The sequence below is a fragment of the Tauraco erythrolophus genome, chromosome 27 (genome assembly GCF_009769465.1).
Source record: "Tauraco erythrolophus isolate bTauEry1 chromosome 27, bTauEry1.pri, whole genome shotgun sequence".
Taxonomy (NCBI): domain Eukaryota; kingdom Metazoa; phylum Chordata; class Aves; order Musophagiformes; family Musophagidae; genus Tauraco; species Tauraco erythrolophus.
In genome coordinates this window covers 3,924,174-3,937,586 of record NC_141491.1, presented here as the reverse complement: position 1 = coordinate 3,937,586, position 13,413 = coordinate 3,924,174, and the positions used below count along the sequence as shown (strand labels likewise).

At 44.7% G+C, this 13,413-nt stretch overlaps 1 protein-coding gene across 1 annotated transcript; it reads left to right on the top strand.

Moving 5' to 3' along the window:
• Positions 1-4,083: 4,083 nt before the first annotated feature.
• APOBEC2 (apolipoprotein B mRNA editing enzyme catalytic subunit 2) lies at positions 4,084-11,953 on the top strand. Its single transcript, XM_009989080.2, has 2 exons — positions 4,084-4,211; positions 11,413-11,953. Exons 1-2 carry the CDS (start codon positions 4,084-4,086, stop codon positions 11,951-11,953), a joined length of 669 nt encoding a protein of 222 aa, XP_009987382.1.
• The last annotated feature ends 1,460 nt before the right edge of the window (positions 11,954-13,413 follow it).

Below are 13,413 nucleotides of genomic sequence, written 5' to 3'. Positions count from 1 at the left end.
CAGCTGGAAAAAGCAGGAGGGGGATTGCTGCCAGACAATGTATCTAGGGAGACGTTTGTTAGTGCCACCAGCTGTCCCCTTGGAATAGTGAGCACATCTGAGCCATGACTCACACAGCCCGTGTCTTATTTCACTGTCCCATCTATCCAAAAATGTTCCTCCAGCTCGAGAATGCAATAAAAGCTTCTTTTCCTGGCAAGGACTTTTGCAGGCAGGTCTCTTCTACTGTCCCTTTGTGATCAGGACATGGTAACAGCCATTTTGACTTCAGGAAAGTAATTCCTGCTGTAATTAGAGGAACAGCAGATGACCTGCCTGGGAGACAGGTCAAGGGAATGCAGTACTCTCTCTGTGAGATACTTATTTAGAATGGGGAAAAAAAAAGCCAAGAGATTGTTCAGAGATGCCTCTAAAGTCAGTGGAGAAGCTCTTCTGGGCTTGGATGGATGCAGGATCAGATCTTGATATCCAATACCTCAGCAAAGCCAGAAAGCTTCTCCCAGGACAGGCTGTCACCTTAGCCTTGCCTTGCTGGCAGCGTTCCCGTGCAGACAGCTCTTCAAATCCTACTGCAGGTTTGGTGTCTTTGAGGTCTGCTCCTCCCCATTACTCCATCCGGCTCTGCTCAGGCGTTCTAATCTCCATGCCCTGACATGGTGAAGCCAAACCTTTCAAAACAGAGGGAGACAGACTGCCAGATGTTGTGGGACACATCTGTCACGGGATGGAGAACGGGCTCCAGCAGGAAACCACAGCTTGGGTTTGTGCCACCGAGAGGGACTCGGCTCGACGGCCGTGGCTGCGGCGCAGGGCTGCGGTCGCTCCCTTGGAGGTTCCCCCCCAAAAAACACGAGGTGCAGCCGCTGGAGAAGATGACCTGGGAGGGAAGAGTCCGCACCCACCGCCTGCATCCAGCATGCTGGGACATGGGGAGAGGCCATGGGGCTCTGCTGGAAACCAGCACGGCTCAGCCCTTGCTGTGGGAGAGTGAACTGGGGGAGCCCAGGGGCTGATTTTCATTCTCCCCACGCAAGACGTGATGCGCGTGCGGGTCTCGTGTGCATCTCCTGTGGCCAAACAGCGATTCTGCTGTGCAGAATTAAATTCATGGTCAACAAAGTAAACCATTAAGTCAGTGGGGAGAGGGGCAGGGTGGAGGGAAGCCTCCATAAAAACGCTGCTGGGCAAGCACAATGATTTTAGTGAACCCAAGTGCCATCGGGAGGTCTTTACGTGAGGCTCGCCGCATCCCTGGCACCTCTCAGCACCCGTGTCCCAGCTCCTTCTCTGAACCAGCCGATGGAAAAAAATTTCCATCACCAGCTTCAGTCATTAGACCCACGCACACCCGCTCTCGTCCCCACGTGTGTGCTTCGGGGGAACTGGGGTCACTTAAAACCAGCCGAACACAACGGATCAAAGCCTTCGCTCCCGTGGCTCCGAGGCAAAATGTCAGATGGACAGCGACTCCGTGGCGTCCCTTTATAGGGTGTCCCTTTATATTTTTGGCGCAGGCGGACGCTGCTGGGAGGGGGATCGTGACTATTTAGTGCACTGCCCTAGATGGAGCTGCGAAGCAGCTGGGGAAAGGCTGGATAGAGGTAGAGTCGCAGTGCCACATTCCCGAGATTAGATTAGAGCCCTGAACCCTGCAGAGGGGCCAGTGAAAGCTAAAGGCTCCAGGAAAGGTGGGACCCTAGCCATCAAGAGCTTCCAAAAATAAAGAAAAGTGGGTCAGAGGGACTGAAGAGGGGCTGGAATGCTTCTTTAAAGTATAAGGGTAAGAAGGAAACAAGCTGTCACTCATTAAGAGAGGATTCCCATCCCCAAAAACACTGCCTGAAATGTCAAAGGTGAGAGTAATTGGACAGGGGAGTTGGAATTTGAGCATAGATACTGTGCAAGAGGAAAAACATTTCACCTGCCCTCCAGGAAAGTATTTTAAGCTTAAAAATAAATAAAATTCTGCACCATGAAAAAGAAAGATATATGTTCCACGGATAGGATGTCTTGGAACTTGTCAAATCCTTGACTGCGCTGTTGTCACAATACTCTCCATGCCAGCTGTGTCAGTCATCAAATAAACAACTTCCCATCACTAGCAACCAGAGTGAACAGGGAGGGGGGTGGGCTCTGTCTCCACGACGGCTGCATTTCGATGGTGTTACCAGTGAATATCGTGGCACAGCAAGGCAGGCTGTTGTTAGCAAGGGGGCTTGAAAGAGTAGCCAGAATAAATGATCTGCCCAACGGCACAAATTTGTTTCACTTTTTGATAGTGCAGACCCCTTTAAAGTTGTAAAGAGCTGACTCCAACGGTGTCACAAAGACCGAGTTTGGCCCGAAAGCAGACATTCACACCTGCTTGATTTCCGTGGAACATAGTTTATCCTCCTCAAAATAAGAGCAGCCTTTCCTCCAAGTACAGACTGAATACTCAATCAAATACAGCTTAATATTTCATATTTATCCAAATCTGGATGACTGTGGGTTCTGAACTAAGTGCAGAACCCAAGATACTGGAGATTTGATGTCCAATATGCTTTGGCTAAAACATGAGTTCTGCACAGCTACACATTTTCCATCTACTTCCACCCCCATGGCATAGCAGGATTAGTCTCCCAGAAAAGTCTTACTGAGGCTTTCATTCAGCTTGGCTCACATGGGATTTACACAAACTTTAAATGATTTAAATTTAGAGTGAGAAATTGGAAGAATTTCAAGTAATCCTGAATGGAGGAAAAAAAAAAAAAAGAGAGAAACAAACCACCTAACCCAAACATAAAAGTCTTTAGAGCTCATGTGAAAGCTACCTTACCCCCAAGCATCCTTCTAAATTACCACAGGCTCTTCAAGAAATCTGCTTGATACAGTGTCGAGCAAACCAACCATCCCAAATAAGATCTTTACAGTCCTTCTCATTTCTCTTTGTGTGAAAGGCAGATTCCACACCCACTTTAGTTCAGGTAAATCCCAGTAAGTACCTCAGCAGAACACCTCCGTCCTGGGCACGCTGCTGCCACCAGTCCCAGTTACTGCTGCAGAACCACACACACATTTCTCGTCGCACCTCCACCCCAGGCTCTCACCCGTCCCATTCCTTGGCTCCAGTGCAACCACTTGTTCCACATCTGCATCCTCTGCGGCAGCAAAGGGGAAAGAAATAAAGAAATCCTGCAAGAATCACTGAGCCCAGCAGTTTTCAAACACTCTTACCTAGAGTTATCCCTCCCAGCGCACGGGGCACTTTTCAAACGTTCAGGCAATGGAGAGAAAAAATACAGAGCTATGGGCAGACACTCAGCACGTGCACTAGGAATTGCCCTGTACCAGAAACACTGCCCCACTGTGAATTACAAGGCTGACTTTAAAATATCTGGGAGAAGGTTCTGGCTTGCATTTACACCAGTACAATCTGACACCAGCTTCAACAAATAGGATTTCACCCTGTTCAGCTCCTGTTTTCAGTGTCCCTGCACGGATGAACAAGCTGGAAGGAAAGGTAGGTCTCCTGCTCCTCTGAGCACTCCTGCTGTGAAGCTCCAGGTGGCTCACGAGGCCAAATCCACCAACAACGGGGATTTTTCAGCAAACCAAATGGGGACTGCCCCTTTCTCCTCCTGCCTGAGCCAAAACAGTGGTCCTTCAAGGTCAGTAAGAAAATAAACTGGCAAAAGCAGGTAGGTGAAGAAGCTGCCAGCTCTGCCCCTTGCCAGCTATCTGTCACACTGAAGGATAAATAGGTACTTGTGCTCCCAGGATTTTCCATCCATTGCTTAACCCGCCCACAGCGAAATCGTCACTTAATTTTAAATTAAAAGGGGAGCGAGAGGGATTGTTAACAAGACCTAGAGAAAGCAAGGGAAGGAGGTGACACCCGAGAGCCCTGGGTCATCCTACCCCATCCAGCCTCTACCATTGCTGCTTTGTTCCATATTTAGCTCCTGACAACTGTGCCTCGTGCAGGAACTCCCAGCTCTGTTTTTCCCTCCTCCCTCTGCTGTCTCCTCTCCCTTAGAGCTCTCAGAAGTCGCTCTTTCTTTTTCCCAGCAGCCATAATTTAACATCCCCATACTCAAGAAGATGGCAGAAAAGCAGGAGGAGCCCAGCAACACCCAGAATGGTGAACCTGACAACGCAGAAGAGGGCGAGGAAAAAAAGAAGAAGAAGTTGAAGCGGGAAGATCTGCCACCATTTGAAATTGTGACAGGGTAAGAGGTTTAGATATAAATATGAGGGTGCAAGAGAGTGGAGTGGGGATGTTCAAAGGTCTCTGTCTCAGCTCTTACGTTGGGTAATTAAAGACAGCATCTTCAGCACTTCTGAGTATTCTTAAATGGTGTAAATATGGCTTTCGTTGTTGTGGGATTTTGTTAAAAGTTTCACCGAGTTTTCAGAGGATGGATTCACACCAGGCAGGCAAACAAATCTGTTTGGTTTAGACAAGCAGGTCTGTTTCTACAGCGCTGACTGATTCCCTTACGGTGCAAGTAATCCCACCGACTGCAACGGGATCACTTGCCTGATGATATCGGTATGGGCCCTTGATGAGCACTGAATATTGATTTCTTGGTGTGATCGATGGCTCTTGTCTGAAAGTTTCTCTATCTGTGGATTAGGAAAAATACCCCTGCTATGGCTGATTTGCTTTATGGACCTAAGGGATAGATTTTTCAGGAGAGCTAAAAGTCCACAGAGTCAAGGGCTCCACACCCACAGCTGGAACCTGACTTTGGAAAGAGCCTGACTTGCAGAAAGGCACCAAAACAACTGACAGTTTTCAAGATGGAAAAGCAGCGAGCAGGTCCTTTTGCTCCAGTGAGCCTGGCCTTTGCAAAAGGCAGATATAACAGAGATCTACGAGGAAGCTGAACTCTATCAGACATAACTGATAGCTGCAACTAGAAAAAAAAACCCTGTGTAATCTGCTATCTCTCAGCATTTCAAAATGTTCATTGCAGTAGGAGGAAGATGCCCTATGTAGTTCTTGCCTCTGGTCTCCCTTAGCAGTCACCAAGGCAGCGTTCCCAGCCTGTAAACCAAAATCAGGATTTCTTCCAGCTGCTTGAATGTAAAGCTCAGGCCAGCCTCTTGAAATCCCACTTGGAATCCTTCTGCCTGTGACGTGCTCACTGGTAAGAAAGATTAAAAATATTGAAAAAAAATTTGGCTGGCATTTTTGAAATCAATGCACCAGGCAGGAGAGCACCTGGGTCTCATCTCGCACAATTGGGTTACATTCCTGCACAGGGGTGAAAAAACATTTTCTTCTTAAAATGGGTCTGCTCTGAAAATTACTTCTTGGGGTGGGGCTGTTCACAGCCTTTGGTCTCTGTCATGCACAGTCATGGAAATACTGCATGTCTGCTAGAGCAGTGACTTTTAAGAAGAGCACATCCCTCTGCTAGGGACGGAGCTAAGACACCAAAAATTGTTCAGATAAGCTCTTGGACTAACAACACATACAGTGACAATTTCTAGACACTTAAGGCATGTACTAAAATGAATCTCAATGAAGAAATCAGGGTTTTTTTTCAGCCTTAGAGCACTCAACTTGTGATTAAAAATGCTAAGGAATTGGGCAGTATCTTCAAAATTCCTTGCTAACCCCAACGACCTGGATAGGAATTGGTGTTCTAATTACAGATGAAAAATAATTTCTTAGCGTCATCCTGCAACGAAATTATTTGTTGAAATAGCAAGGGTGTTGCAGAATTTGACAGGAGGACTTTCCACTCTGGAAAGGCAGCAGCAAGAACGCGAGGGATGAGATGGGCTTGCAGAAAGGGATAACAAGAGGGGAATTTAAGATGCTGAGGCTCAGGAGCGAGCTGCACCGCTGGAACTGCCCTGGGGTAGAGGTGCTGCAGTAAGGGTGGCAGGTGATGCAAGGCAGCCTCCAGTCAAGGTCTGTGCTATGGCATCTGCCTACGTTAAGCTGGTACCAGCTGATTTCACATCCTGTATGCTGATACCAAGCAAGACAGGAGCTGAGGTTTCTGAAACGAAAGTACTCAGATATTTGGTGAGCGACCGTAGAGCTGTCAGTATGTGAGTATTGATACTGTCCTCGTCACAATCCTATTTGGAAAGTGTGTATATGTATAGTTAATTCCTGTAGGAATCATGTATAGTTAATTCCTGTAGGAATCATGACCAAATCTCCTCTGATTATTAGTTGATGACTAATACGCTGGCTAGTAAAGGTGAGAATGAGGAAGTAATGCAGAAATCCTAAAGGACTCTGAAAGAAAAATCCAGCATTTTTTACTTTAATTTTAAGAAGTATCCTGTGAGTTTAGGCTGTGCCTCAACCTGGCATGACCACTGTTTGGCTTTTTCTAATTATTTACAAATTTTCAGCCAATACAGCCAGTTATGTGAGCAACGAGAAAACACATAACTGCAACTGTGGAAGCACTGAAATTCAATTACGCTGCATCTCAGTTTTAGCCCTTGGATTAGGGGCATCTTAAGACACACAGCCAAGTTTTCAAGCTGTTGTTTATACCTCTAAGGAGTCTGGCTTACACAAAAAACACTGGGAACTTAATCACTCTGTTTAAGAGTATTAACCCCTTTTTGTCAACATTTGGCTCAACACAGTCCTGGATAAATAGAAGCCCCAACTGTGTACATTTCATGACATTTAAGTAGACACATTTATTTACTCTTTCCCCGGGGTGTAAATGAGGCTCCTTCTAGCAGTGATAAATCCTTGGTTCCTGTTACAGTTGATCATTACAGACTTTCTATAATCAATGAGCTCAGCATGACCGTGTTTATTTGTGAATGGTTGTCAAAGAGCAAGCAAAAGGACACGGCTTTATCAGCTCGAATAACCCAAGACCATAGTATAAATAGTGATTGAACAAATATTTCAACCTAAAGAGTATGTCCTACTAGTTTACAGCATCTTTTAGATAATCCCACATTTTTATTCTCTCATTGGAAGTTCTAATTCTCTTCTCCTATCCAGCATGCAACAGCACTGGGGTCATGCTGGGCAGCTGCTGTATTCCTCCAGCCTGCCTTATCTCTGCAAACTTCAAAGCACATTATCTGTTCAGTCCAGCACCTTTCTTACAGATTGAGGTTTCTGCCTCAATGGGTAAAACAGGGATAATATTGACATTTGTAGACCACCTGTCACTCACACATGGGAAAACAGGCTTGCCAAGATTTAGTCATTTGCTCAGCCATGGTCAGGAGGCTATTCAGAGCTAGACTTGAGGTTCCAAAGAGGCTGGCTTAGTTTTTCGTAGTAGTTGACACAGCTATCTCAGGGATGTATTTCGATGCTCAGTTGTTTGGAAAGAGTTTTAATCTACCCAAACAACACAGTACTTTGCCACAAGTTACGAGGGTTGTCTGCCAAGCACGCTGTAACTCAAAGGTGGAATCACACAGCACATGGCATTTGAGTGTCTATGCAGTTTTACAGTGCATGTGGTTTGTTCTTGCCCCTTCTTTCACTGCTGACTCCCCCACTACGGGGCTTTCCAGTTACTCCCAGGACCAGGGACACCATGCCCGAATCCCCACTGCTGGGAAGAGTCACACAGGAAGAACTCAGCTAAGCCCTGTCAGGACAGAAGTTTACAATTCACACTTGTGCTGAAATGTCCTCCCTGCTCTGCTTTAAGAGATGGGATTAAGCAGATTCCTGCTAACTGGCACACACAGCTCATCGGTTGCCTTCGTATCCACAACCAGCAAATTTTCCAAGCTCTCAGCCAGCTGCTTACAGCCTCGGAAAATGCACTTAGCTTTGTTTATATTCGTTATCGGAAACTTATTAATTAAGCTGATGCATATTCCATGTCGCTAGGAGGACAGATTTAGGTGAACATCCCAGATAATCTTAGATAGACACCGAGATGATAAGCAATAAAATCCATCTAGAAGGCCTGACTAAACACACCTCTGAGTCAATACATCCCAGAACAGATCACTGCTGCTTAAACAGTTCATCAAAACATACAGACTCAGTCTCACCACTGACGTAACTGCTTTGCCATCAAGCGAGTTAAATCAGGAATGAACTTCCATGTGGCTCTGATGTGCTACATTTAAACACACGATGTTATTTTAAAATGAATTATTGTAGCCCTACAAACTTGGCTCTGAAACAACGCAGTGGGTGGCTTGTATCAGACCCAACATAGCTGGACTTCAAAGAAATCATTCATTAAAGAATCATTAACCAAAGAACCGCTCATTATCTGGGATGTAAAGCAGGAAAAGTGCTATTCTTGGAAGCATTTTAATTTTTTTTTTTTTTTTTTTTTTTTTTTTAGTCTCAAAGAACAAGAGAAAGGAGTTCAGGGAATAAGAGACACTATGCTAAATTAGGGTCTGATAATACTCTTTAACAAAACAAGTGGAAGTCTTGCAATTCATCTTAAAGAAAATGAGACTGGCTCTAACGGGTAACTTTAAGTCATCTAACATGTGGGAACAGAAGTCAAAATGTTAAGAAAAGGAAGTTAAAGTCATCTTTCTGGGTAGTTTAGAAATTGTGCAAGCCAGTGCAAGTTTCCTTTATTTAGGCTTGTGCAAACTCAATGCACATTGAGAACCATAGACCACATCGTATCCAAACGGGACGATTGAATCCAAATAAGAGTCTGTATCTGCACCACTGCTCATCCCTCACGACCACGCCGCCGGCTAAAACGGTAATGCCATGGAAAGCTCCCAAAGAACTTACCTATCGTTTAAGTCCCATCTGTGCACATCTCATCTAAGCAAAATCGAACAATGGGAAGGTTTAATTATATTGTTTAAGCAGCAGCTGAATACCTGTTTCTAGTAAAATTTCTAAAGCCAAACTTGTGCTGTAAACTTCCACTGTCATGCATCAATGATGTGAAAAGAGCTACAGTGGTCCCTGACTGAGAGCAGCAGTGGATATTCCCACTGGAGCTGCCATTCCATGGACAAAATGGTTTCGCCTCATACATCTTGTTGCATTTGGAAGACCAACCATCTTCCTCTCTCAGCACAAAGTGCAATTGTGCCAACCTAAGCGCATCAACTCTCGCACCACTTGGCTGGTATAGCACACTGATATTCCAAGGGAAGTTGTTCATCTGTAAAATAATGCTGCTGGGAAATCCAAAACAGAAGCGGGAACTATAACTCCAGGCCTTTTACTGCAAATCTGTGTAGCAAACCCAAACGGATCAGAGATACTACTGTAGTGTCATAAAAAATTAAATAGAGAGGGTGTTCTTTTATGTTTGAACTTTCTCAAAAGGCAAAAATGCCACAGGACTTGGCCACAGGACTTGGCAGCAAGAAAATTCCCAGCTGCAATGAGACAAGTATGGAACATACACATACTGAAGAGAAATCTTTGAAACTTTGTAAGTGGAACCAAACATTTATGGAAAATTGTATTTAAACTTTTAAAATAACACAGCCAAAGAGCTTGGCAACAGCTATAATTTGCTCTGAGTTATGCATTCAGGCAGCACGCTATTTCCAATTCTTTTCTAAGCAAAAAGCCATTTGCTTACGGCACGTACTGGAGTATTTGCAGCCAGGTATTACATGCAGAACTCCTAAGTGCCTGTTCCCTGGTCTTTCTGCTCAGCCATTTCCATTCCAATCCCTCTGATTTGTACAGAATATCCTGCTATCCGGGGCTTTTCATGCAGGGCTGGCAAAGCCTCATCCTTTGCGCTCTATAGGAAGACAGCCACTCATTTGAAAAGGCACCAGATCCAGCTCCTCATGAAGTTTATTCCTGACCTGCAGCCATCCCACATCCTCACTGCGTCCCATACGTGTTTCCCACTCGTGAACTGACAGAGCATTCACTCATCATTCCCACGTTACTAAGCATGATGTACTGATTTTTATTCTTTTCACTCTTTTCCATGCCCTTCACTTCCACTGTCTCTGGAGACAACCTCTGAGATGTTGCATCACAAATTGTTCTTTCCTCTCAGCAGAACGACGCTTTGCCACTTGCTCCTGCAGCCTCGTTGCTCTCCCCAATTAAAATTTCCAAGAGGCTGAGAATCTCTCCTGACCTTTGCTCAGTGCACCCCCTGGAGAGGCCTGACATTATCATCTGACTATAGATGAGACAGGGATGAATAAGACACTTACTGTTTTACAAAGATTCATTATTGCCTCACTGGGAGTATCAAGGTTATAGGTCCACCTAAAGCTCAGAAGAGAGGAGTACAACACGCCTGAAGATTAGTAGTGTGTAATAAATGAACTGTGTGTCACCACTTTCCTTATTTCGCTTTGGCTGCTCTGTGAAGCCTTCGTTCCCACCCTCTGTAGCACTCAGCAGGTCGCAAAGCATGTCATCAGCAGTATCTTTTTCATCTTTCCACCCAACATCCTTCAAGTAGTAGTTCTTGTACTGATGTACTCCACAGTTAGATGCTGCAGGGGGCAATCAGGAAAGCCCAGTACTCCATAAGAAAGGAACAGGTACTATGAGATGATGCAGCTTTCCTTCTTCACCTCTTCAGCCAGCAATGCATAAAAGCTATACACAGTATTTTAAAGAGACTAATTTTAACATCCCTAAGTAACAGCACACTACCTTGCTTGGGTGAAAGAGGATTGCAATCACATTACTCACAGTGATGATTCATTTTGGATGAATCTCCTTTAAAAATCCAGACTGGAAGACGTGCACAAGAAACTAAAAAAAAATATCTGACGTTTACCAGTAGTATCCATGAGACAGCTATCAAATTTCAGTAGAAAATCCGCTTTTTTATAGCAAAGTTATATTTGTTCTCAGACATTTTATTAGACCAAAGTCACTACATAATCCTACTGAATATTAGTATTCGACTGCTACTGGAAGAGTAAAGCTAGAACACGTAAAAACTGCAACTAGTCAGTCACGCTTGCCTCTACTCTGAGGAAATCCAGGCTGCAAAAGCACTGGAGATAAAACATTAATTAGTAATGCCAGAGTTATCCTAACAACTTAGGACAACAGATCCTGCAGATTAACATTGCAACACCACCCTGAACAAACTATGGTAATGGCCCAGAAAACTGTAGAACAGTTCAGTCTGCAGGTGCATTAAGAATGGGAAAAAGCCAACTGCTGTCCCTCCTTACCAACAGTAAATAACATAGTCTCAAGAAATACATTTCAGAAGCGAGTTCCTCTTCAAATATCTCAATGCAGATACCAGAAATTCCCAGTAGAAGTTTGTTAAAATTAAGTGAAAAAGACTAGGTAGTGAGAACTGGCCTGGAAGCCTCACCACACAGCAGAACTAGCTGAATATCTTACAATTTTTAATATCTTTTTATCCTCCTATTAAAAGGCATCTCCTTTTCCTTCCACACAGGAACTAAACCAATCCTATAACCATTTATTATCCTTCTCTGAGATGCTTCTCTCCTTTCCACTCTCTACAGGGAGCGCCTCCCAGCCATATTTTTCAAATTCCAGTTCAGGAACGTGGAATACAGCTCAGGCAGGAACAAAACCTTCCTGTGTTATGTTCTGGAGACCCAAGGCAAGGAGTCAGTGACTTCTCGGGGTTACCTGGAAGACGAGCACGCGGCCGCCCACGCAGAAATGGCTTTCTTCAACACAATTTTGCCAAAGTGTGAATCGAGCCTCCGCTACAACATCACCTGGTACGTCTCCTCCAGCCCCTGCGTGACCTGTGCTGATCGGATAACCGAGACCCTAAAGAAGAACAAGAACCTGCGTCTGACAATCATGGTGGGGCGCCTCTTCATGTGGGAAGAGCCAGAAATGCAGGCTGCCCTGAAAAAAATGAAGTCAGCTGGCTGCAAGCTGAGGATTATGAAGCCTCAAGACTTTGAGTATGTCTGGCAGAACTTTGTGGAACAGGAGGAAGGAGAGGAAGCAAAGGCTTTCGTGCCATGGGAGGACATTCAAGAGAACTTCCAGTACTACGAGGAGAAGTTGGCTGAGATTTTGCACTAGAAGCTCACGTGAGTGAGGATTTCCACTCCTTGTATTAGTATTACAGTCTCCTCTTTTTTTTTTTCCAGGTTGTTAAAGGTGTAACCCAGAGCCAGCTCCAGTCACTGCTGCTCTCACACGTATCTGGCTGGGTCTGCCTGTGCACCGGTATCGAAAATACTCCTAGGCAGTAACTCACCTCTTCAAGGGTAGTAACACTGCAGTGGGCTCCTCCACAGCAGACACTTACAGGGTTTAGAGCTTTCATTCTTTTTGTCCTCCTCAGAGTAAGCACCTCCAGGAATAAAGAATGAAAAGGCACGGGGGACACTACGTACAATAAGAATACCCCACTGTTACCCACACGCACGATACGCAGGACACGTGCAGAAACAGTGAAAGGAACGTAGAGAAAAGAGGACTTCCCCCCACCCCACAGACTAGCCCTCCAGAGAAAAACCAACCACTAGAGGAAATCAGTTACCATTGCAGATCTCCTTTTTTTTTTTTCCAAAGGGTACTGAAGAGTCACCTATTTAAGCCATAAAACATGAAAGAACTTGAAGATTCTAACACCTCTTTTTGTTTCCTCAGGACCAATTTGGGAAAGAACGACGGGAGATGTGATAGGCTTGGACATCAGGAACGCTTCTGCTTTCCAAAGCTTTGATTCCAGCAGGATAGAGAACCAACTTCTGGAAGACTAGGCCCTGATGGACTCCAAATACATTCACAACGCAGGTCTTTGGTGTTTGGGATTTTTTTTTTGTTTATTTTGGTTCTTCCTCCTCACCCTCCACCCCAAACAAATACATGCTAGGAAAAAAGAAGGCAACATACTGTGTGGTTAAAGTCCTGAATGGAGATGGATTGCAGAGGACCTACAGGAAAGACCACAGGAGTCACATACTGGGACTACTTTATGAGAAAAGATCTTACAACAACAAGATCTGATGAACAAAGTGTGTTACTGATTTGCTGCCCCTTAGATAAATGCATTTAGAAAGTACAACCTTCAGAAATGTTAAAAAGAAAGGGATTTAAGATGATAAAAAGTTTTTCTTCCTCTGCCCTCAATAATCAGAGCTGTGATTTAAATTGGAGCTAACTAATCTATTCTAAATTTAACCCTAACGACTTGATTTCAAATACCTTCTCCCCTTGTTCAACGATGTTTGTGATACAAAACTGGGAAGAGCAAAGCGAAATAAAATGGAAACTCACTGCAACAACCTACAGCACTGTTTATTCCTTCTTCTCTATTTGCGAGAGGTCCTAAATTTAATCTGACAAGTGAGACATCCTGGGACAGCCACGCATGAAATATTTCATAGCTGAAGTGCAGCATGATGAGAAGGGAGAATTACCATCTGCCAAAAAAATTTCAAGAGTACATACAAGTGTGGGAGAGAGAGTATGGGCACACCACTTTCCGTAGAAAACAAGGCAGAGACCAAACAAGGGTCACAGGGACAGCTGAG